General features: G+C 45.1%; 1 protein-coding gene across 2 annotated transcripts in view; it reads left to right on the top strand.

Annotated features, from left to right (window-relative positions):
- Positions 1-260: 260 nt before the first annotated feature.
- Positions 261-25,683, top strand: part of LOC144152567 (uncharacterized) — a 75,190-nt gene continuing 49,767 nt past the window's right edge. The window contains exons 1-3 of one of the 2 annotated variants that reach the window (XM_077683874.1): positions 261-519; positions 12,667-12,904; positions 22,385-22,447. In XM_077683874.1, the coding sequence (XP_077540000.1) occupies positions 12,695-12,904; positions 22,385-22,447 (273 nt within the window). In that variant the 5' untranslated portion in view covers positions 261-519; positions 12,667-12,694. Of the gene's footprint in view, positions 520-590; positions 886-12,666; positions 12,905-22,384; positions 22,448-25,683 lie in introns of those variants that run through there. The other variant, XM_077683873.1, reaches the window with a different exon arrangement.

Below are 25,683 nucleotides of genomic sequence, written 5' to 3'. Positions count from 1 at the left end.
GCCCGCCGTGCGCGCCGAGAGAAAGAAAAAAAAAATATTGGCGCCGGTGAGCTGTTGCGCATGCGTGAGGAGGCGCGGAAGCGTTGACGCTGTGGAAAGAAAGAAACACTGAGGGAAAGGGAAGGGCCACGCCGCAGCACCGTGCCGCTAGGATCGCCACAATTTCGGAAACCGAAACTAGCCAAAGTCGCCGACCAGTGCCCAGGCGCTCAAGTGACGTCATGTTTTGCTCACGTGAGCTAAGGATTTTCTTCCGCCCCGCCTTCTAGCCGCCCTGCACGTCGCGCACAGTCGCGCACGTGATGAGTGGTCGTTGTGTTGGTTGTGTTTCGGAAACTTGCGGCTCGATGGCTTCTGTGAGTGTGGTGGGTTTTTACATGTGCCATCCTGTGAGTGTGGAGCATTGCAAGTGCCACCTGCATGTCTGTCAGCACAAAACGGTCCTACAGTGCCGTGGATTCGGCTGTTGATTGGCGGACCGTGTCGCCAACAGACAACGCGGTGTAGTTTTTATTGGAGGTGAGTGGGGTCTCGGCACGGTCTATCATACTCGCAACACCGGAGGATTGTGAGCTGACGGAAACAAGTGTGACGGCGATAACTGGAGGATCGAGTTACGACGGGTTTGTTGGCCGCGCGTTGTTCCGCGAAACCTGAGCTGAGTCAACAAAGCTCAGGCGAGCATTCTGATCGCCGTGGCACGAGCTCTTTTTCTTTCCCCGCGATAAGAGCTGCGCGCGCTCAAACTAAATGGCGCGCGCATGTTTTATCTCGCGCGCGTTCTGTTCCCACTTGGTTTTCAGGCTTCGACTGTAAATGTGTAGGATCTGTACACGAGTCCAGTGTCGTCGATAGAGTACGATTACGCATACACAGCGCAACAGTGTGAGTGTCTATTCTGTCTCTTGTCCGTGACCTTTTTACGCGGCAGTGGTGCTCGGATTATCCGGTGTGCCCAAAATGCTACCCTTATTCCGTAGTCGTTCTGTGGGTGACGCTTTTGGAGCTCGATCCTGCTAAACCGTCTGCAGCAGCCATAGCCGCGGAGTGCAGACGGTTCCGCATGATCGAGCTTTGCATGTTGTTTGAGCATACGACGGGAATAGGGAGGGGAGGAGAAATTGGCATTGTTGTGGATATTCAAAATAGAGGGAAATCGCAATCGCTTTCCTTTGAAACCTTAGCGCTGCAGAGCCCATATCCTGTGCGACTTCCCATGACCCCCCCCCTACCCAAAATGCTCGGCTGAAACTTGTACGGACCGTTAGTGACGATTGCTAGTGGTATCCCGTTGTAAACGGTGTAATGACATGTCATCTTACCGAAAAGGAACTAATGTGTCCATGTTTTATACTCTTCGTTTAATACTAGTTCTGCTCTTAGGGCAGGCACAAAACACTTTTTTCTGTTACTGGTGGTAGCTGTCCTAGGCAATATTCTTCTCTGCTTTTCGTCGCCTCAACAGCCTTGAGGTTAACTCCCTCTTCGCTACCCTTAAATCCTGGGGCTTATGGAAGCCGAATATTTCCCTCATGTAGATTTGGATGGATGCATTCGCATTCCAACACTATGTGCCGCATAGTTTCTGTTTCTTTGCTGCAGACCACACATACCTTGTCATTTTGTGCATACTTTCCCACAAAGCTCTTAGTTCGCAAGCAACCTGCTCAAGCCCCAAAAAGCGAGGCACTGCCCTTGGAATTATAGAAGAAATTTTTGTTTGTGATGTCCAATTTCCCTGCCCTGTACATTTCTAACGACATTTTAGCTTCCATTTTTTTCTCCATTCATTCGTTTCTATCTGCCTTGGTTCTTTTTTGGTTGTCTTGGCTGGCTTTGAATCTCTCTCCACAATTCTTTCTGTATTTCATCGTTAGCCTTCTAGTCTTCCTTAGCCACTACGTGTCCACACTTTTCATGTATATGTACCCAAAACCTTAGCTTGTTTTTCCGTGCACTTCTAAGGCCAAACGGCCTACCGTTCTCTGGTTGACTTCAAGGCCTGCTAGAGCGTCTGATTTTAAGCAGAGTACTGCATTCGCAAATGTGAAGCCCGGAACCATTAGTCCTTTCCACATTCCTCTCACTACTTTCATATATGTTATACCGCCACAGAGCTCCATGCTCCGTTATAGCTTTGTTTCGCTTTCCTTTACTTTTTAAGTTGCTCCTCGTGAGTTCTTAAGTAGTTGTCCCCTTCGTTTATCCACGACCCTGAATATTTATTTTCCTTGACCTGGGTAATTCGCCATGCTAAATTGACACTGAGTCAGTGCTGGTGTCATTGAAAACCAGCATCCCCCCCCCCTTCGCCTCTGTAGTCAGCTTCTATGTTGCGGGGTTTAATCGCACTGAAGCTATGGGGCGTGCTGTGGTGGAGAGCTCCGGATTCTCCTCTGGAAATGCAGTTCTTTCGATTTTCAGCACGGCCATCACATCATGACCGGTGAGGATGATGAATACAAGTGTGTGTCACATGAAGGATGTGTTTGTTTACATTTCATTGTGTGTGTGTGTGTCCGTGTAAGACGAGTCCAAATTTCATGTCATTCATTTCTCACGCACTGCACAGATTTTTTCGAGCTGTTGCAGTTTTTGTAACTGTCACTGTTTGCAGCTGGCAAGTTTATAATGATTGTAAGACGTACATGTTGATGAGCGCGTGTTTTGTTGACGAGTGCAAGCTGCTATGGCACCTGTTTTTTATTTTTTTTTATTTTGGGGGGGTCATAATATAATGGCACTGGATCAGCACAGCAGAGATTTTTTGGCCCTGTCGCATTTTTTCATTGCTCACTGCGGCTACTGAGCTGATTTATTTATTTATTGGTATCTCAGTGGCCATTTTGGGGGCATTACATGAGGGGTGGGCAGACAAAATGCCAGGTGAGAAACAGGCCAGAGGTGTGAACAAGAACGGTTTCAAATCGTACGCAATTCCTCCAGGAAGAGCGTTCGAGTCGTGTGCTGTGAAAACAAAAAATGGACTATGAAAAGTTGTAGCATGGGCGCTTGGCAGGGTTCGCACAGGTCCTTGAAAACCTTGAAAACCCTTGAATTTAGAAGTGTCAATTTCAAGGCCTGGAAAGTCCTGGAATTTTTGCATGGTCCTTGAAAACCCTTGATTTTTCCGGAGAGAATCAATGGCCCTGTCTTTTTACAAGAATTTAAAGTGCTTGTCATAGATTTTAGGTGTTAACAAATGTAAAGAAACTTTGTAACAATCAATTTTCAGTGTATTGCGTGAAATTACAAGTTTGGTGGATTTTCATTATTACAAGGCAACATTGGGAGCTGGCACTTGTCAATCCAATCTATATCACGATACAATCCAGTAAAAGCCAGCTTCTGTTCTCTATCTTGCATCTAGTCTGTGGGCGCTTGCTCATTGCATCTTTACTGTGCCTCATACGCTCCATCTACGTTTGCTTTTACGTGCAAATGGTGGACGTGTACATAGTTCATCCTGCCTTGAAGCAACACTTGCTCGATTTTATTTCAGCTGATACTCTTGCTGACAAAGCAGGAGATGCAGGCAACATTAACTAAGTTTTGAAATCAAACAGCCTCAGAAAAACACAAAGAAAAACCTGTAAATACGAGCCATGAAATAAAAAAATAAAGCTGGGGGAGCATTTACGAACCCGTTAGCACCTATCTAGATGTGAACTAATGTGCTTAGGTATTGTGCAATAAAAAACTTTTGCATTGTGTTGGAAAATTTTAAATAATCCCAGATAAAATATTACATGGGGACCTTGAAAATGTGTTTTCTGGTCCTTGAAAGTCCTTGAAAACCCTTGAATTTTTGCTTTTGAAGCCTGTACGAACCCTGGCTTGGGGGTAAACAGCGTTACTATGACTGTAGGGTGAGGCTCAGGGCAACTGATAACTGGGGGTATGATAACTGATTATTTTGGTTTAAAGAATAAAGGAACCGGTGATAAAGAGGCAGACAGGGTATCATTCGACGGAAGACAAGGGGGGGGGGGGGGGGGGGGGGAGTTGTGATTTTAGGGCTGAAACACTTGAGTTATACGAATTCCCGTTAATACGAAGTCCACGGTGAGCACAAAAACTATTTAACCGAAGTTCTAATTAAACAAAAAGGCGCAATGATAATATTGTTGTTAGTCAGCAACTCATCTGTCTCCCTTCAGAATCTCGACTATTGTCCCCCAAGTCAAGCACACGACACGGGTTGCCATGATAGCTGAGACGTCTCCAAAATGGAAGCGTGCACCACACAAGCTCATCACCCAGCCGTGTGTCAACAAAAAGGAGGCTGAGAACCTCAAAAAAAGAGAGAGACGCATATGCTGGCCCAAGTGTCAACTGGCCTGCCACTTTACCAACTGTGCGCTGCCTCATTTTCGATGGTGTGGAAATTAGTGCGGAACGCGGCAATGTTTTTGCGCTCGAAAATTTTAGATTTTATCGAGAAAAGACAGTCATGTTGATGCTTTTTAGTTGAAATTACTTCCAATTGAACCTCCAGTTAACTGATATAATGGGTTTTAGCTTCGAATTATCGAGCAACTTCTTCCCTTCAATTGCGTGTAAAATTTCCCCGACCAGCACAGCACTTCCAATTAGCTGGAAAATTTTAGTTAAATGACTTCAAATTATTCAGCGTCGACTGTAGTCGGAAATGATGAATGTGGCTGAACGGTTTCGGACTGACTCAAGGGCATTACAGAGGTTGTCTTGGTGTGGGTTGTGGGTGGTGTTGCTGTAATCAAGTTTTGAAAGGACGAATGCTTTGTAAGCAGGTAGTTAGACAAAGGATGGTTCCATGGAAAGGTTGTGATGCAAATAGCCGAGGACACGAGGACCAGGATAAATCGGGACTGATTCCTAAGAACTTGGGAAACGTAGGGAAGGATACAGTGGTATTGCTTAGGTGGTGCATGGGAGTGCATAAGTTGGACGGCGGTCAAAAGAGATCAGAGAGGTTTCACTGACGTGAAGTGTCATGAGCCATTTCTTGCACCACGCTGCGTGTCAAAGGCAAGACTGGTACAATGGGGACAGGACGGGCGCAGTCCTGTCCCCTTTGTATTAGTCTTGTCTTTGACACGCAGTTTTTCTGCTCCTAAAATGCTGTACCAACTAGCTCAACAACATGTACTGAGAGTGAAGATAGTTTTAAAGGGCATTTACATCAGGGTAATTGATTATCGGCCGGTAAACAACACAATCATCCACGAAGAGATGGGTGCTGGAAGAAACAGCACCCGTCTTTTCATGGAATGGGCACTGTGAAACAGGAAGAAATGGGTGTCGAGAAGGTCATTTATTTAAATCCGAAAAGAAGCGGCTCCAGCAATGATCGTCGGCAGGATTTTGTCTTGACGGGGGCAAATCCACTGCATTGCGGGGTGAAGGGAGAGGGTGAGAGGAAGGGGGCGATGGTTTTGGTGTGGCTTGGGGTTCAAGTGCCCCTTGTGCACCCCCCCGCTAACACCCATGGCTCCAGCGCTGTGCCTTGGGGGACACCAGAAAGGACTGGGGATGGAGAATGGTTGACGGTGGGCAAGAAAACTTTGAATCCAGTTTAATATTGACGGATGTAGCTTGAGGCATCATAGCTTCGGTATTAGTCGGGAATGGGGGACTCTATCAAATGCTTTCCCAAAATCTAAAAAAAAGGCGTCGATTGGAATGTTGCGGTCAAGATGAGAATGCAGGTTGTGAAGGAATAGAGCAAGTTGAGTGTCGTGAGAGTAACCTTCGTGGAAACCATGTTGGGATTAAGGAAGTTTACAAATGATAGAAAATTGCCAACATTGGGGTAACTGATATGTGCCATGATTTTAGAGCACACAAATAGGATGGTAATGAAGAGTGGATTGGTTTCCTTTCTTTGAAGACATGGGTGAGTTTGCCAATCTAATGTAACAATTCCTGCGTCCAAGGATGGCTGAAATATGAAGGGGAAGATAATTGATGATGTATATTCAGTGTTTTTTAGCACTTCGGCTTTGATACCATCATTTCCAGAGGACGAAGGATTTCGTAGCACGTCAATTTAGCAATACCAAAGGCCAAGGAACGCGGCTTCGATTCCGGCTGCCGTAGCAGCTTTTCTGATAAAGGCGAAAAGCGAGAACACCGGTGTACGATATTTCGGCAGGTCCCCAGTTGGTCAAAATTGATCCAGAGGCCTCCACTCTGGCACGCCTCGTAGCCAAGGTGTAGCTGCGGCACGTTAAACCCCACAAAAATAAAGAAAATAATAAAATGAAAAGCATAAATACCAGAGGGATCAAAGGTGATGCTAGTATAGGAACAATGTAGGAAATCTGGCAACTCTAAAAGGTCACCTGCAGGCTCGTTAGTGAATACCGAGCAGGAGGCAGCATTCAAGGTGTCAGCTACCGTACAATCTGTTAGAAGGCACCCTGAGCGACCCAGCTAAGATAAGATTACATTGTTCGGCGTTAATTGTCTTCCAAAATTGTTTTGGGTCGGTTTGCAGCATTGATGGCAATGGGATGGCAATAGCAAGTAGAACTTCCGCTTATTTTCGGCAATTAGCATGTAATACTCTCTGGCAGCAGTGCAGTCTTTTTGCCATTCAGACTTCAGTCTTGTAGATTTAGCTGAACGGAACAGGTGCTGTTGTCATTGTTTAGGCATTTTAAAGCAACGTTACACCAAGGAAAGTGGAAATGCCGCTCAGTTGTTGGGGTAGTTGGTGTATAAAGATTTATCAAGTGCTGCATTTCATCCGTCAGGCAAAGCAGTGGACCGACAACGTTTATTGCAGCTAGTTTAGTTTTAAAAAAATGTTGTGAATTGCAAAATTTGGTCAGATCAATGAAAAGGGCTCCAGCATAATTTCCTGCATTAGTTGCATGTTGTCAGTGAAAAGACAGTAAAGCAAGATTGGAGGGATTACCGGCGCAGAAACGCAACTGGTGGGTTTATAAGATGTTGAAATTTGATGAGTACTTGCTTTAACGCCGCTCAATGCATTTTTCTATCATTTTGCCAAAAGTGGGAGATTTGGATGGGCCGATAATTAGAAAATAAAGTTCGGTCCCCTTTTATGAAGACCAGTGTGACCTTGGCTCTTTTTAGTTGGATGGGAAATGCACCCATTTCGAAAACTAGATTAATAATGTGGGCTAGCGGTTGGCGATCGCAGGAGCGATTCATTTAATGTTCAAAGGGCGAATTTGTTTGAGGCCTGATGGTGTTGATGACTTCATCCGGGCTGGTTGGAAACAGGAAAGATGAATGTGAGGATCACTGGTGGTGCTGCACGAGACTCACTGGCGAGAATATAACGAAGGAATGCATTCGGCATGTTGACGAAATCTAAGGGGTGATTGTATACAGAATGACTGAAGCTCAACAATAGGTGCCTCATGATTATGATTCAGATATGAGGTAATTACTTTTCTTTGTTTCCTTACATCATAACTGGCTTGCAGAATTTCAGCTTCATAATCTCTACCTTTCGCTTCTTTTAACTGCTTATTTAGTACGTTGCAATATTGCCGCAGGCCATTCTCTCAGGTTTTTTTACTTGTGTGTTTTGTTGGCAGCATCTGTCTGCTCCAGGTTGTCTTGTCTTTGTTCGGAGCGTAGCACGTGTTTCCCTCTCTTTCTTTTGTAAGCCGTACAGGCAATCTTGTTTTTGATAGGGAGAGTGGTTCACACTGTTGTCACTACACCACAATGCTCTTCTTTCATCACCGGTGTTCTCGATCAAATTTGATTGTTCCAGAAAGAATAACGCGGAGAGATAAAAAAGTTTTGCAGGGCAAACACCTCAGCATTTGATTCGCCGACTCTTATCTGTGCACATTACTCTGCTGGCAGCTATTTCGACGCCTTCTTTAAGTTCATTGTGGAGCACAAGTTCTCTCCAATAAGCTTTCTTTCTCCAAGAATCTGCATCATCCTTTGCAACGCAGTGATGGAACTGCTGCTCCAATTGCTCCAAACTGCTCCAAGATGAAACTTCTGCTCCATGCTGCTCCAAATGGTCATTTTAAGGGATTTTTGCTCCAAACGTGCGCCGAAAGGGCATTTCGAAAGCGTGTGGTAGCACTAAACCGAAACTAAAAATAAACTTTTCTCTAGTGTCACCTTTATTTAAACATTAAAGTGAAACCTGCTTGTAAACTGAGTTTGCTGCGGTGTGTCTGCGCATCTGTAGACATGGCCTTCTTTATCTGTGATCGTCCACGACTTTTTTTATGGCTTTACAGCCGCCCTGGGGCATTGCCATGTTTGTCACAAAGAACATATAAACGGTTCTTTGTGGCGTGTACTAGTGTTGTTAACATTGTAGAGTTAGTATTATTTGGCTTTATATTTTTCAAGACGTTTTTCTGCAATCATTTTCTATTGCATGCTGCATCGGTCCAACTCCAACGTTGTTGTGGTGTACCCGAACTACATATACAGACAAACCTGGAAGTTAAAATGTTAAATTTTTTTAAAACGTGACGTAAGGATGACTGTGGTTTTGTGGCTTTTACTCTAATTGTGTTTACCCTGTTTTAGTTGTTGGCTGCGAGTGGAAATGTGCATTTTAAAACTAGGACAGTTTAGTGATGTACCTCGATTGATTGAGGGGTTTAACGCGCCGACGCAACGCAGGCGATGAGGCGCGCCGTAGTGGAGGGCTCCGGATTAATTTTGACCACCTGGGGATCTTTATCGTGCGCCGAAATCTCGTACACACGGGCGTTTTTGCTTTTCGCCTCCATCAGAAAAGCGGCCGCCGCGGCCGGGAATCGAACCCGCGACCTCGTGCTCAGCAGCGCAACGCCTTAGCCACTGAGCCACCGCGGCGGGTTTAGTGATGTACCTCAAGTATTTTTATCCAAAAATTGAAGGCAACAGAGATCTTGTTCGGATTTTTGAAATGATGTGCCTACTGCATTTGATCGTTGGTTTTTGCATGCAGTATGGTGCGTAATAAATATTGGAAACTTTAAGGGTTTTCTTGTGAATTATATCCACCCTTATAACTGTATTGAAGCGTATTTTGGCATCTGCTCCAAAGTGGCTTATGGCTGCTCCAAACTAGAATTTTGCCTGCTCCAGCAGCTGCTCCGAGAAGTAAAATGCCGCTTCCATCACTGGCAACGTGACATCTGGTGGAGGTACAAGGTGCATGAACTTTAAGCCCCAGGCAAGCTGCCAAGCAAATCCTTCCCGTGCCAGCTGTCGACACCAAGGTCTTCCCCCTGAATATGGTCTTCTTCAAGACAATTTGATGAAAGTGGAGACAGCGACAGTGACCAAAGCTTGCAAGTCCGTCCCCCATGGTTCTGCAACACCGTCATTAAAGGAGGCATGAAGACAAAATACAAGTTGGGTTTATTGGAAAGACTGCTTAGTCCCGATAACAATGATACCAATATCATCGCAATCCTCGAACAAATAACGAAGATATTAAAGAAAACGTGTGAAGCAGTCGCGACCCATAGCCAATTTCCCGCAACTTTTCTATGACGTCACGGAACCTTGTTTGTGCGATTGGTGGCCGCCTCACTGACCTGTCGTGACGACACACGACTGGGCGTCTGTAATGGGGCCTCTAGTTCCATTTGACCGCATCACTTGAATGCTAACGTGCAGTTAACGCACGGAAAATTATGTTTTATTGTGGGCCCCTATGACGTCATTCTTGCTCATAACACATCACTGTGGCGCAAAATTTGAAAGTTTTTAAATACTTCTTGCTTTTTTGTCGTTAAAAAAACATCTTTTGTGGCTGTAATGGAGCTTAGTGAGATACTGAATCCTAGTTCTTTCAAATTAAACGAAGTTGTATTTTCTCTTCATAACTCCTTTAACCGTTATCGTTCCGGGGATCCCCCACTGAGGACCCAGAAGAGTGTTCGGAGAAGCTGAAGCGCGTCCGTATCTTCAACGAGTGGGACGTCCAAGAAACTTTCTAGCGTGTGTTTTTCAATGTGAAAGATGCTGCTCAAACTTTGTTTAAGAACCATGAAAGCTCCCTGACCTACTTAACTCTATTCAAAAGCAAGTTCCTTAAAACAAAACACAGAAGCAAACAAACCAGGAGGCATGGTTCACGGCAGTATTAGTGTAGTGAGCTCTGAGTCTAATATTCTGCGGTCGCTTTCCATTTTTATAAAAATTGTTTTTTTATGCATGCTTTTAAGCAAACTAGTTATGATCCATAAATTATGGGGAGCAGGAAACTTTTTTGGCAACTTGTAGCAACTGAAGACTCGTCTAGGCATCTATTAATAAACTGATCATGCACATCATTTGCATCATTAGATGCTAAAATATTGGACCAGTGTACGCTTTTTATGTGGGTAATAAGCGTGCATTATGTTATCAGTTCTCAGTGTGTAAAAAGGTTGATTAGAACTGAGCAAACGACATGAACAACCAAAGAAAATTGGATATAGAGAAAATGATGCTAGCATCTAGAACGCCGTGGTGATATGGAGTTCAAAAATATGTGGTCAGTTAAAGTGCCTGCATGACCAGCAACCAATCTGGAGGGGAGAGTGATTAACGATTTGTAGCCATATCCAAGAAAGCAGTTACTGTAGCCAATGCATGTGTGATTGTTGGCGTCTAAGATGACACATGACAAACAACAACATCAGTTATTTGAGATGAAACGGTGCTGGTGAGTGCGAGGCCGTGTCTTTTAAAGTAATGGACAAGCGAGAAGCTCCGAGAGAACTAATATTACAGCGTTTTTTTATCAAAAAGTGCTCCATGCATGGCCCTTTTCCCCGCTCACCTTTTTGCCAGCCTTTTGCCAGCCCTGGGACATTGAGTGAAAATAGCAGTATTTGTATGGCAGAAGTGTATGGTATTGTAGTTGCAGTGGATCCATTGCACAAGACAAAATACAAGAATTCATCATCGTTACGCACTCTCTTAGTATGGTTACGTTGTCCTAAAAACGCTGTCTTGAGACACCTTATTAAAGCTCTAATTTCTGCGTCTGTAACACACAACTGAAAATGATTGTTTTTTGCTGGGTTCATGGACAGAGTGGCATTTTGGGCAGCAAAATCGCTGACCGTAATGTGGCTATGGCAGCCCTCTGTAGTAGCACAACTAGCGCAGGCATACCATGGGTACCTATGTCGACATGAAATTGCTGATATGAAGGGGACTCTGTAAATACTGGAAGCTAACACGAGACACACAAACAAGGAACAAACTGCACACGGTAAAACCACACTTAGTACGATTCGCAACAAAGTATTTTCGCAGCTTGCACTCATTGTGCAAGGCTGGAAAATCAGCAGAGCTGGTGACCCGTCTCCTTCGGTCAGAGACCTGGCTGCTGCACCTCGCATGAATCTCCGTGACTGGCAGGCCCGGATCATTTTGTCCCCAGCCTTTCACATCTCTCCCAAAGTCGACCGCATTAGCATGCGCTAGAACCTGCGGCAACCGGCTTCGAATACTCGCCTTCTGTGCTCCCCACTTCAGGTGTGAACGTATGTGAACTGGCACGTAGAAGACTGCGACTGCGTGAGAGAGCACGCCGAGAATGCTGGGCAGAGTGTTCTCAAAGCTCGAGCTGGCCGGCACCGGGGCTCCTCACGAGGCACACGCTTCTGTACGCTCGGTATTTTTTCTTGGTATCGTTTTTGCGAGCTCCTCACGTGGTAAAAGCCCAGGCGCAAGCCTGGATGACGCCGGTCACTCCTCCAGAGGTGCACGGTCATGTGCGCGCGGTATTATTTTTTTGTTGTATTTTTTGAGCTCCTCACGTGGCTCAAGCCCACATGCAAGCCTGAATGACACCAGCTGTTCCTTGCGAGGCTCACACTTCCATGCGCGTGGTATTTATTTATTTATTCGTTTATTTATTTAATTATTTTGTGAGCTTCGCACGTGTCGCAAGCCCACGCGCAAGCCTGGCCAACACCGGGCACTCTTCACGAGGCACACGCTCACGTGCGCTCAGTATTTTCCTTTGTATTTTTTTCTGGTAACAGTGTACGACGGAACTGTAAGCGAAACAGCGCGGCTGTTGAAAACAACACATTCGTTGTGGTATCCGTTTGCAGACTTAAAATAGCTCACACACTCGTACTTTCTAAATGGCAGACATACACCAACTTGTAATAGGTGCTGTGAATGGCTGAACAACGCTTTAGTGCAGTGTGTTGCTTAGAACCACGCAAGACGACGGCACTTTCCTTGACATGAAAGCATCCAATTCCGTTAAACCCCTCATTGTGTTTAGGCGATCAACCAGTGTTTTCAACTGCGCGTCTTGTGTCATACCTTTATGACAGAATTTTTAACACTTTTTTTATGCTGGACAAAACCTCTGACCCCCTCAGAACCGAGGCCATACTGAGGGCCCCCTTGCGTGAGCCAGAGCCTCAGACTCTTGCACGCTCTTCTCTAACACCATGCAGACGGAATCACCTCCTCTGCTTTGACTTTGTGTTGTGCTGTGCACTGTTCTCTCTCCTACCTGTTCAGGGTCCCATTTCATTTGGAGCACTCGTGCCCGTCCCTTCCGGCTCGATCCCATTGTCAGAGCCACTCTGTGTCCAACTGGTGGGGGTCACGCGCTTTCTTTTGAACTCTGAGCGTGAGGGAGCTTGTTTCTAGTTCATCTCCTGCCGTGGTGGGACCTTGGAGGTGCTCTGTGTGAGTGTCCCCGGTTTTGTGACGCAGTGTGTGGCCCACCCTGTGCGAGGGAGGCATGCTGTGGGTGGCGGTGCTCACCCTGGCCCTGGTGGCCGGAGTCCTGTGTGTGCCCCCAAGCATCGACTACACGGACGGGGGCCTGGAGGTGGACGTCGGGGATGCGCAACCCGGCTGGGACCTGTTGGTGGTGCGGGCCACCGAATGGGAAGAGGGGGGCCTCCCCTGTGCGGGCCCCTCCACCCTGGTGAAGCAGCAGACCATCCAGGTGAGCAGGGAACACCGCCTCGGGCCGGAAATGCCCTCTTGAGCAGCTGCAGCAAGAGACACGGCGGCACACCCAGACTTGGCCGCCTTGAACGCCCTGTCATACGTATTACACAGCGTTAAACTGTGAATTGCTGACTCGCCACTTAACTCTTTCGTCACGGCAGAAAAACGGCCGATTTTGAGTGCTTCCACAAAACTATTTCTTTCTCTTGAGCTAGTGGACAAATTTAGCATTGCTATGCATGGAATTGTAGCTTATAGATTGCGCTTACAAACACATAGCAGCAGTTTTGTGAAAGGTACAATTATTTACAGTTTATAAGTCAAATAATCAGAAAAAAATGCACAAAAAAGTATACACGCAACACATATAGGCGATTGTAATGAGCCTAAAAATTATTTTAGGAATTCTAAGATATACAAATTGTTCCTACATTTCTTGGCTATGATTTAATATATATATCAACGCTGTGCACCAAGTTTTCTATTTTTGTGGGCCCATCAACCTAGCGGAACTGACGGCTGTGCCCCTCCTCGAAGCCACTGGAGTGTAAGTCGGTCATACATCCAAGCACACTTTTTTGTGTTCTGATACAAAATCCTTTTCACTTTAGTGGTAAAAAACCAGAAAAAAAATCCAGCGCTCTCGAAAAGTGTCGCACATCGCTCCGTAGTGGTAATCTGACACGAGTGCCAGGCTATCATGAAGGTGATAGCGCGATCTGACGCGGCGCATTTGGCAAAATATCCCCACCGTACGTTGACCAGACCCTACACATCAATGTGTAAAGCCGCAGTCGTCAGATAGGAAGCCCGTTTTGTTTATAAATACAGCCCAAAAATCGCGGGCGCCGTTTTCACACAACTCGCCACTATCGTGGGTTCAAATTTCACTCTTGGCGCAGTCTCTGCACGCGAAATATCAACAAAACATAATAAAGTCGAAAAATTAGTTGTCAATAAATACGCCAGATGGCGTTAGTTGCCCGCCAGGCACTGTTTTTAGCTTTCGCAGGATGTTTGAAATCATTGGAACCCCATGTCTGATGGACGCCATTTTCACACAACTCGCCACTATTGCGGGTTCAAATTTCACTCTTGGCGCGGTCTCTGCACGCGAAATATCAACAACACATAATAAAATCGTAAAATAGTCAGTCACCTGCACTTGGAGACCCGCACCAGAAGACCCAGGAACATGTCCTAAGTGTCCGGCTTCGGCGGCTGAAGCTGATGTCAATCATCTCTTGTGGACGTGCAAAGGAACCAGAACAGCTCGGGACAGTGCGCTAAGAGTGGTTGGTCTTCGGTGGGATAAACCGGGGGACTTCAACCGGTGGGTGAACGAAGACCACTACTGCAGGTCGCTGCTGAACTTTTTGCATGAGACCGGACTCCATGCCTACCTTTAGACTTGTACAAGGTCATCAATTTCCTGACTACCTGTGCTTTTGTACCCGGTATGTTTATTCTACCTAATGTCTTATCTTTTCTTTATATGCCGCATGGCAAAAATGCAAATTAAAAAAAAAAAAAAAGTTGTCAATAAATATGCCAAATGGCGCTAGTTGTCTGCCAGGCGCCGTTTTTAACTTTCGCGGGACGTTTGAAATCATTGGAACTACGTGTCCGATGGCCTATGGTGCCGTAAGGAAAGAGTTAAGAGTGCTTGCCCATTTTCAAACCACATGAAGCACCCAAACAACCACCTGCACAGTGACGGCAGTGGTTGTTTGGGTGCTCTTCCTCCAGTCCCCCAGGATTAATGCCCGCATGGCAGTGCACCAATGTGAAAATGGCAGTGCCCAGAGAACGTTGGAAAATTTTGGTGGATAGGCCCAGGCTAATGTACCAATGCACCTGGGATACCAGTGCACCTAATGGCATTGGTGTGTGGCCTAGGCCTTTAAACCAATGCAGCTTCAGAACAATACCAAAATAGCTATTGGTTTGTCAATTGGAATTTTTCAATACCTAATCACGCATGCATGTTTGGATATCAAACTTTTTTGTTTTGATAAGGGTTACCTGTACAAATGTCTAAAGAGTAGGGGTGTGCAATTAGTAATTTTTGCTTTTGAAGAGAATACAATGTGAATAATGATTTTGTTTGACTAGGTATACAAATTAAAACAAATCTTGAGCGACTTCCAATAAGAACACCGAAATTTACAATTTTTTATTAAGCATGCTTCAGTAACTATAGCCTGAGAAATATGAAAGGCTTGTTTAGAAGGTTTTTAAAACCTTTTATATTGCATAAAACAAGCACAAAGAAGCTGTCCTGGTGCTCTTAGCTTTATTGATATATCGCATGAGGGTAGCTTCGACTTGTTGTGGCAACTTCAACCGCAAGTGCTTCAGCGTATTAGTGTAATTAGGGTATAACTATACTGGGTGTTTCAGCGAACTTTAGCATCACTTTAAAAATATGCTGATGCACGCTAAGACGATGCGACTAAATGCATGTTGCTCACTTTTGTAGGTAGTGTGTCACACTTTTTTTGTATTTTGCTTAATTTGATAATTAGTCAATTTTAATTAGCCAACTTCTGAGGCAACAAAGCTAGGAAAAAGATTTCCAGTGAGAAAGTTGCAGAGCGGTTTGCAAAATGTCCGAATAAACAGTTTCTGTATTTCTATTAATTATTTGTGTTTTTCGGCTTACTGATGATGGCCACAAAATACAAGAAAAAAAAAACCACGTGACACTCTCGCAGACACGTCGTAATTGCAGTGCCCCAAGTGTTCTGCATACAAACAGCTGTAGGCACGCTGCAACTTAACTCTTTCCTTACGGCGCCATAGGCCATCGGACGATTTTATTATGCTTTGTTGATATTTCGCGTGCAGAGACTGCGTCGAGAGTGAAATTTGAACCCGCGATAGTGGCGAGTTGTGTGAAAACAGCGTCCACTGTATTTGGGCTGTATTTATAAACAAAACGGGCTTCCTATCTGATGAGTGCGGCTTTACACATTGATGTGTAGGGTCGGGACAACGTACGGTGGGAATATTTTGCCAAATTCGCCGTGTCATATCGTGTTATCACCTTCATGATAGCCTGGCACTCGTGTCAGATTACTGCTACAGAGCGATGCGTGACACTTCTGAAGAGGGCTGGATTTTTTTTCTGGTTTTTTACCACTAAAGTGAAATGGTTCTTGTGTCAGAACACAAAAAAGTGTGCTTGGATGCATGACCGACCTACACATGAGTGGCTTTGAGGAGGGGCGTAGCCGTCAGTTCCGCTAGGTTGACGGGCCCTCAAAAATACAAAACTTGGTGTACAGCATTGATATATATATATATTGAATCATATCCAAGAAATGTAGGAACAATTTGCATATCTTAGAATTTCTCAAATAATTTTTAGGCTCATTACAAACGCCTATATACATTGCGTGTATACTTTTTGTGCATTTTTTTCTGATTATTTGACCAATAAACTGTAAGTAATTGTACCTTTCACAAAACTGCTGTTATGTGTTTGTAAGAGCAATCTTATAAGCTACAATTCCATGCATGGCAATGCTAAATGTGTCCACTAGCTCAAGCGAAAGAAGTAGTTTTGTGGAAGCACTCAAAATCGGCCGTTTTTCCGCCGTAACGAAAGAGTTAAAAGGCGGCAGGGCAGCAGCGTAAGCATTGGCTGTGCCACTTACGCCAGCGATGTGCTTCCCTCGCGACAGTTCATTATAGTGCTAAGCAGACGGAGCAGTTATCACTTGTGCTGCCGGAAGCAACTAAGCGGCTGCGCTCCTATGATTATGCGCAGAACGCTTGGGAGGACTGCAGTCACGACGCACAAGTACGCATGTCACGTGTTTTTCTTTTCTTTTCTTTTCTTTTTTAATTTTGTGGGCACCGTCACTATGCTGAAAAACACCAATACTTTATAGATAGAAAGAATGAAACGGTTTATTCTGACGTTTTGCAAACCGGTCTGCAATTTTTTAATTGGAATTTTTTTTCCTAGGTTCATTGATTCAGAAGTAGGCTACCTAATCCTAACTCATTATTCAATTTACTAAAATAAAAAACAATGTGACACACTATGTATGCAATATAGAACAACATGCATTTTGTCGCGTCATCTTGGAGGGCATCGGCATAGTATTTTTAAACTCTGAGTAAAGTTAGCTGAAACACCCTATATATTTTGGCAAGCTATTTGATCACCACGGTATATTTCCTTATGAACAACAAGGCATGTAGTTGAAATTTTTATGGATCTTCACAAAGGCTTTCAAAAAAAAAGAAAAAAAAATGAAGGAAGCACTAACGCGTAAGACTTGAAGGTAGTGGAGCTCTGGGCAACCTTCACGACCACACGACGATTAAAGTCCACGATTGCAGCAGGCTTGCTTCATTTTCGCTGCCGCAACAACATTTACTCTGTCATTGTTGCTATAGGTGTGGGCTTCTTTCATTTGGGAAGATAATACAGTTGAACCTCGTTATAAGAGACATGGATAAAAGAGACAAATGGGTGTAAGAGACACTGTCTACCCACATGGCTGGCTGCCCTATCTTTCCCACTAAATTGACCTCTTTTATAACAGACATCGGATGTAGAAGACAGTGGGTTATAAAGGACAAGTCATCCTTGAACTTTAATCAATAATCTCGCTTGTAACAGACATTTTAACTTACGCCTGCAGTCGCTATTTATTATAACTTCAGCAAACACACAGTGGTTCAGTCAGCTATGAAATGACGATGAGAAGCCCTGCCAATGGAAATGCAACTTACAGAAGTGATTGAAGCTTAGTGCCATCCATTGAAGTGCGACCGCACATGCGGGCTCTCCCACGTGCGTAGCTCCCAATCAAGAGGCATCGCACTTGTTGAGTCCTGCAAGCGTAATGAATAACCTGAGCAGACAGCGGAGGAAGCTGTGCGCTCTGGCTATTCATCAGGCTTGTGAACTCAACATCTACGATTCATCTTCAACAAACAGTGAAAGGAAAGAAAGCTTGTAGAATCGGTTGTAAAAAACAGTGTAAATGCAGTCATGAAGCAAACAAAGATTCAGAACTGTTTCATAAATTCTGGGGGCAAACATAAATTAGAATGAATCTATTGCAACATGCTGTAGCGTTCTTTTGAGCTTATTTTATTCATACGGTGCCCACATTGAACTATGGCCTGATTAGTAAGTGAAAACGTGGTTCCCTGCTTATAAGAGACATCTCGTATAAGAGACAGAAACTGCTTCCGGGTACGTGTCTCTTATAAAGGGGTTCAACTGTAAATGTACGTCACCTTGGAGGGGCGTACACTATGACGTGTCTGTCTTGTTCCGAACAAGTGTGGCCACGATTACAATGAACGCTGGATTTTTATTTATTTATTATTATTATTTTTGTCAATGTTAGCCAATTTCCTTAAGTGGAGTACTGACACCAATTTTCGGCGTTAATATTATGGCACAGTTCGCTTCCTTCACTCAACAGAATACCCTGGCTGAAATATGAGCGGCCTGCGACGCGAAGAACATAGTTCAATTGGATCTCATTTATCGCGCCGACGGAGCAGCGGACGGAGCGGCACTCAGCAAATGGACATCAGCGTGACATCATCCCGCGATAGCCAAAAGAAGTGACACGACAGCGCTCGTCAAACATTCGTGACGTCACTACACGCGCGCGGCCCCGTGAGCGGTGACTGGGCGCTGGCGCATTCACAAATGTGTGCACGAAACCAGAGCTACCGGCATAACTGGTGCCCAGAAAGGCACTGTTGGCAAAAATAAAGTTCCACACACGGGAAAGGAAGCGGTAATATAGCCCGGAATCGCAATAGAAGTCGCCATCAGGACTTTTATTGAAAGCGGTCATCGAATTTCCGCCGCAATGGTAGGCCTAGCACCTTCAGGCAGCTCAGCCGTTCAGCTCCGGTGGTGGTGTGGTCGAAACAACGCCCCCACCAGCCTCTGCAGTGTTTTGACGTCCACACAAAGCGGTGAAGTCATGCCGGGATTCTGCCTTTCGGGATGAAAGCGCGGGAATTTGAAATAAACGATTTTAAGGCCGTTCAGTGTAATTAATTATCGCATGCTGGAGTATTTAAAGTGCTGTTTTGGGTTCGCCAGACCATTAAGCATCGATAAAGGCAACAAAAGTGGAACGTAAAATTTTCATGTGAGTAGTCCTTTAAGTGGGTATGTTTGGCTTGATACACGTGGGCAGGGGACGCGGGGCAATCGTCGCGAGGCACGCACACGCAAGCGCTAGGCATTTGCTTGGTTTTGTTAACTGCCGGGCGGTCACCTGGGCTTACGTGTGCTCTCTCAGCAATTTCTTGATATTCTTAATTGCGAACATGAAAACTTTCGATTTGCTGAAGAGCTTCACAAACACTGGGGCATCGTAAGGCATGAAAAATTTGCCGATTCGTCTGCCTTCTGCATACTTTCATGGTGTGATGATATCCCCGCATTGCGCTTGCTCGCGGTTCCCTTTCCAAGCCCTAACGACACAATAAATTTTGTTTTCAAAAAGAAGTTGCGTCACACTATCTGCACGCACCCACAAGTCATGCGTAATGCATATCTGCCAGGTTTCCTGAATTGTCCGGGAGGCGCCCGTATTTCTATAGTTTTGTATGATTGTACAGCCGAAACATAAATCTTCCGAACATGCACCCGCCGGAGTTACTTGGCAAGGCAATCCAATCCTACACCGATTGGCATTGTTATCTGTGAAGAGCGTAAGCGGCCATGCGCATAAGCTGAACTGCTCGGTACCACAGGAACGCTAAATGCGAGAGGCAGTTCAATATAGTAAATGAAAATTGCACCAAGTTCTATGCAACCATGTTTGACACAAACCTCAGTCGCGTTCTTTTAGCGAAGTGTCGCAGGCGCGAACATTGTTAAGCTCTACTGTCATCTCAGGACTTCTTCCAAACTGTGGCGTCCGCCACTTCGATGATTTAGCGACTGACCACTGGTGCAGCTTGTTAGTAGTTTGGACGAAAAAGTTCAGTGCCTGCTTTGGTGCAGCAAAATGAAAGTGGGGTAAGTTATTCCATTCTGTTGCTACTGAGCTTTCCACCCCTCAGCACCCCCCACACCCCTCTGACATCCTGGTTAGATCTCCCTAGTGCCATCCTTGCGAACCTGGCAGGTATGGTAATGTAAACATATCAGAAAAAGTTGACATCAACATCAGTGCCAGCAGTTGGTGACAAATGTGAGTGTGTGAGGACAAATGTGCTTGGCAAACCGCATTCGTGAGTGCCGCAGTGTTAATTCTGGCTTCTCAAGGAAGCTTTATCTCAATGTCTGGAAGTGTGAAGCTAGACAAACTCATCACTGTTTTCTGTCCCATATTAGAAAAGAAGGGAAACGTTACAGGCTTCAATAAATTCAGTGCTGTTCCGTTTTGTGAAGAAAAGTGACCAGTAAAGCTGGCCACAGTACGAGTACACGAAACAAAACACTGTTGTTTTTAATTTGTCATTGAGCACACTTCCTCGTTAATTATCTGAAGGAAACTTGGAAGGGCTAAGGTTCTATTCTAGCGCACAAACATGGGGCTGTCCGTTTCCTTCCTGTAGAAGCCCGTGTAATCACGGCAGGCGGGAATTCCGCAGTGTTTACACCTCACTGCGAACTTTGTAATTACGAAATGTAAATGAAATTTGGTGAAACTTTAGAGTCGTTTTAGCGGCTAATTGTCGTATAACTTGGTCTGGGGTAATTCCGATTGAACAAGAGTTACAGTCGTGTTCTAGAACAGTGTACCGTACTACCTCTGTGGACACCATGTATTGAGTGCGGACGGTAATTGTGTAAAGTTTACACCTGCTCTGTGATTTAATTATCACAAGTAAATTGAACTCGATGCTATAATAAAGTCGCCCTAGCAGCCAATTTCAGTATGCTTTTTTTTTTTTTTTCAATATACCTGCATTAAATTTAGAGCTACAGGGCATTCACCAGAAAGCTGGCTTTGCCTGCCGCAAGATTCAAAATTTCTTGTCTACGCGACTCTGTCCACGGATGCAAAAATTTTCAGAAACTAGCTGTAGACAGCTTCATTGTAAAAAAAAAAATTAATTTGTGCAGCATTTGATCAGAAAATCAGGTGCAAGTTGAGACTATGGCAATACGAAGCTGGTCTTTCTTTATTACAGTGTTGACTGGGGCAGCTTGAGCGTGACGATGTTATCCGGATGCGAAGAGAGAAGCCGAATAAAATCCAAAGCCGAATTCGAAGCTGAATAAAATCCGAAAGTTTTGAATATTCACACCCCGGACAAATAAGTACTACTTCCACGGTTTCAGCTTAACCGAACTATATGTGGTGAATCTGGAATTGGCAGTAATTGGGTGTTTTACAAATTCCTCATTATCTGTTGTGCCCTTGAATACATCGAATTGGTATTTTCCGACAAATGCTACCTGCACAAACCAAAAAAAATATACAATGTAAGGATTTTGCCCAGAGATGCCGCCAGAAAACTACAGTGTAGACCATCTATAACGTAACCACTTATAGTGCAGGTCCGGATATAATGGCGCGTTTTTCTGGCCACCAGTAGGCCTCGCATAAAACTCAATGCATAAGTGCACCGCTTATGATGCAGTTTCCCGAAGCACAATACCGTTCATAGTGTGGCTTTTTGGCGGGTCCGCCGATTTCCCGGCGCAGCTGGGGCATGTTTTAGTGTCGCAAAAGAGAAAGAAAAAAGATTCAGCCATTCGACGCAGCCCTCTAACTTAGACACAGAAAATTTTAAAAATAGGCAGCCTTCGGTTCTCGTGTTCCGTTTGCACGTGCGTGATAACCACAACTAGCATCGCGACCGCAAGACGCGGACGAAAAAAAAAAAAAAAAATCCCACTTGCACTCTTATCTCGTTGTCTCGCCGGCTGCAGCTGGGCTGCTGCCGGCGAGACAACGAGATAAGAGTGCGGCATCCCTGCGGCATCCGTTCTTCTGGTCGCAAGAAACGTAGATCTTTCAAAACATAAACAGGAAGTATAAGTTAAGCCCACACTCGCGGCTTGTAAGACCATGCAGCAGCAGCGTCTGATGCGGGAAAAAAAAGAAAAAAAAAGGCAAAATAAGGACTGTACCTGTGTTTTTAAGTGGCGTTCTTTTGAGTGACGATAAACAATGATTGAAAGTTAGCTTGTGATATGTTTGGATTCGTGCATGTTTTGTTGGCAGTGCAGTACCATTTATAGTGCACACACGGGATAAGCGGTCTACACTGTAAAAGCATTTCTGGTGAGCATTACATCTGTGCTTTACTAGTGTAGGGATTTATGTCCTGAGCTGCTACGGGGAAACAGGTAGCGTAAAAAGAAAACTCATGCTAATTTGATTTGCAGCACATGCATGCTGTACAAAGTGAAACCACTCGCGAAACGGAGCTTGTGAAGAAATATGCACAAGCTCCCCTTCTTCACCGTGTGGATGTGCGCAACATCGCTTTGGCTCTCCTTGTCTCCATGTCGCAGGCTGGCCAGCAGAAGATCCTCTTCTCAGCCGATGGACTGGAGCCTGGCCTCTACTGTGCAGTGGTGAGCTGGGCTGGCCTGGGGTCGACACGTTCGGCTAGCTTGTTCGCCAACCAGGGCATCACCTGTTTTCTGGGGCCAATGGTTGAAGGCACTTTAACGACACTTGTTGCTGAGCTTGTTGGTGCGTGACTCAAAGAACAAACCTGCGAGGCTACACAGACTAGGATGAACAAAGACAAGGAACGACACATAGAGGCGCCTTATTTGTCATTTCTTAATTGCTTTGTTCTCGCCTGTTTAGTGTCGCTGGTGTGTGTGTGTGTGTGTGTGTGTGTGTGTGTGTGTGTGTGTGTGTGTGTGTGTGTGTGTGTGTGTGTGTGTGTGTGTGTGTGTGTGTGTGTGTGTGTGTGTGTGTGTGTGTGTGTGTGTGTGTGTGTGTGTGTGTGTGTGTGTGTGTGTGTGTGTGTGTGTGTGTGTGTGTGTGTGTGTGTGTGTGTGTGTGTGTGTGTGTGTGTGTGTGTGTGTGTGTGTGTGTGTGTGTGTGTGTGTGTGTGTGTGTGTGTGTGTGTGTGTGTGTGTGTGTGTGTGTGTGTGTGTGTGTGTGTGTGTGTGTGTGTGTGTGTGTGTGTGTGTGTGTGTGTGTGTGTGTGTGTGTGTGTGTGTGTGTGTGTGTGTGTGTGTGTGTGTGTGTGTGTGTGTGTGTGTGTGTGTGTGTGTGTGTGTGTGTGTGTGTGTGTGTGTGTGTGTGTGTGTGTGTGTGTGTGTGTGTGTGTGTGTGTGTGTGTGTGTGTGTGTGTGTGTGTGTGTGTGTGTGTGTGTGTGTGTGTGTGTGTGTGTGTGTGTGTGTGTGTGTGTGTGTGTGTGTGTGTGTGTGTGTGTGTGTGTGTGTGTGTGTGTGTGTGTGTGTGTGTGTGTGTGTGTGTGTGTGTGTGTGTGTGTGTGTGTGTGTGTGTGTGTGTGTGTGTGTGTGTGTGTGTGTGTGTGTGTGTGTGTGTGTGTGTGTGTGTGTGTGTGTGTGTGTGTGTGTGTGTGTGTGTGTGTGTGTGTGTGTGTGTGTGTGTGTGTGTGTGTGTGTGTGTGTGTGTGTGTGAGAGAGAGAGAGAGAGAGAGAGAGAGAGAGAGAGAGAGAGGAGCAAAGCTCACCCTTTGCTCCTCCCCCACATCTTTGTCCCTCGGTGCATCTCGGGGAATCTCCCAACTGCCTGTGCTTGTTTTCTTTGCTGACTCGTGATCGGTGAAAGGCACACACGTACGGTCTCTTATCTTTCCTGACTGCGCGCGATGCTTGCAAACAAATTCTTCTGACACTTGGTGATAAGACTGAAATGACCAGAGAGGCGGAAAAAGACGTGGAACTGTGCATCTGCCGTCTTCTGTTCATTGAAAAAAAATTTGAACGCATGTATGCACACAACATTCACTGTGCATCACAATAGGCTGCCGTCAAGTTCAGGCTTTCCCGCGGTGCTCTCTGCAGTGTCCCTGCACACTACGCTACGTTTTGTACGTGGCAACCGTTCTTATATGCCCTTGTGAACACGTCCTGTGGCCGCAGAGAAACCAAGGAATGCAAGGTCAGGGATAAAATACCGTATTTTCGTGCGTATGTATAACCCGCCCCTGCGTATAACCCGCACCCCCTTGTTTCCATCGATGAATGAAAACAAATGTGTCCCCGCGTATTGCCCGCATATTTTAAACGTAAAAGGATGGACCAAAGCTACTACTCAAGCAGCATTACGCATTTGTTTATGCAAAAGCACTTGCCTAGCTGACTACGTAACTGTGCCATAACTACCTGATAAATGAATAAATGAATAATTTATGGGATGAATGATTGTATAAGTACACATCGATTATACCAATAACCATCCTTTTCAGTGATAGATGTAGCTTAATGCTCATTAGTTTAGAGTACTGGTTTCTTGCTAATTTTTTTTCTCGGAAGAAAGCGACGACACATCAAATGGGATGGGAAGATAAGTAGACAAGCGCCTGTGCTTCTTCCAAAGTTACGTACCAAGCAGCCCAAGTTTCGACCCTTCTCTGGTTTTTCTCAAGGTTGGGATTGGCACCGAAAACGTGCCGAATATAGTTACATTCGTCAACCTTGTAGGCATTTCACTATTTAGGCTAAAGGTGATGCGTGTGTGTGTATAACATTACTTTCAATTTGTTCATATTGTTGCCTTTAAACGTAGATGGAGCTTTCTGAGTACTGTTCCTGAAGTATTCTTTGCAGGTGTTCCCAAACTTACTGAAAAAGGCAGGGCCGCCTGAGAATGGTTCACTTGAACTTAGAAGGCTGGTTTTTGTGTGGTAAGTTGCTTAAGCCCTGCCTAATTACTTCGCAGCTTTTTCCAGAGATGGGTAGTTATGCTGACCACTGTAATTGAGGTTTCTTAGTATTTGGACTAAGCAATAGCTTTAATTTTGGGGCAGGCGTTACCTGCCGGGGAGTGTTGACCCTGAGAAGAGTGAAAGAAAAAAAAACAACAACAGAGGACGTTGCCTGAAATCAAGGAAGGAACAGTACAGGAAAGGTTAACCAGGGAACTGTCCCGTTGGCTATTCTGCACTTGGGGACGGGATACCGGAATTACCGCATTTTCCAGTGTATAAGTCGCATTTTTTTTTTTTTTTTTTTCTGAAATTTTGGTGGGTGCGTCTTATCGACTGGTGCGACTTTTGTGTGGAATAAATTTGGTACGTGGCGGCTGCACGTGGTCTGCGCTTGAAAAGGTGCCTGTGTGCTGCGTGACGTCAGCGCACGTTAAGAGACACAGCTCAATGGACTAAATTAATGAATTATTTGTTAGTGAGTTGGAGCAAGAAGGCTTTGATGGCTTTGCCTAAACACCGTCTGTAAGTACCTGCCATCTGTGTGTATCAATAAACCATTTTTGAGAAGTTAGTTCTGTGTAGGCTTTGGATGGTAGATGCATGTGTCTAGCACTGCTTACGGGGGGGATGCGTTCAGAGGCGGTGGCCGCCGCAACCATGTACTTTCGGCGCACGTTCTAACAAACTGATCCTCTATAAGCTTACCTGATTAACAAGTGTGTTTTGTTCATCGGTGAGTCTTATACTCCGGTGCAACTTATATACATTCTTTTTTTAAACTGCAGTTTTGAGGGGTGCGACTTATAGACCGAAAAATACGGTACCTAAAATTCTAAAAAGCTTAACTGCTGAAACAAAAATCATATGGCTGCATTTTTAGGACATCTTCTACCGCAGGGGGGGTGGGGTGGAATGCTGCTTCAACATCTTGCAGTCGATGCCTTGCAGCGTGC

The sequence above is a fragment of the Haemaphysalis longicornis genome, unplaced genomic scaffold, assembly GCF_048455015.1.
Source record: "Haemaphysalis longicornis isolate Haplotype H1 unplaced genomic scaffold, Haemaphysalis longicornis Haplotype H1 scaffold_9, whole genome shotgun sequence".
Classification (NCBI taxonomy): Eukaryota; Metazoa; Arthropoda; class Arachnida; order Ixodida; family Ixodidae; genus Haemaphysalis; species Haemaphysalis longicornis.
The sequence above is the reverse complement of the archived record's forward strand: the minus strand, read 5'-3'. Positions and strand labels throughout refer to the sequence as shown.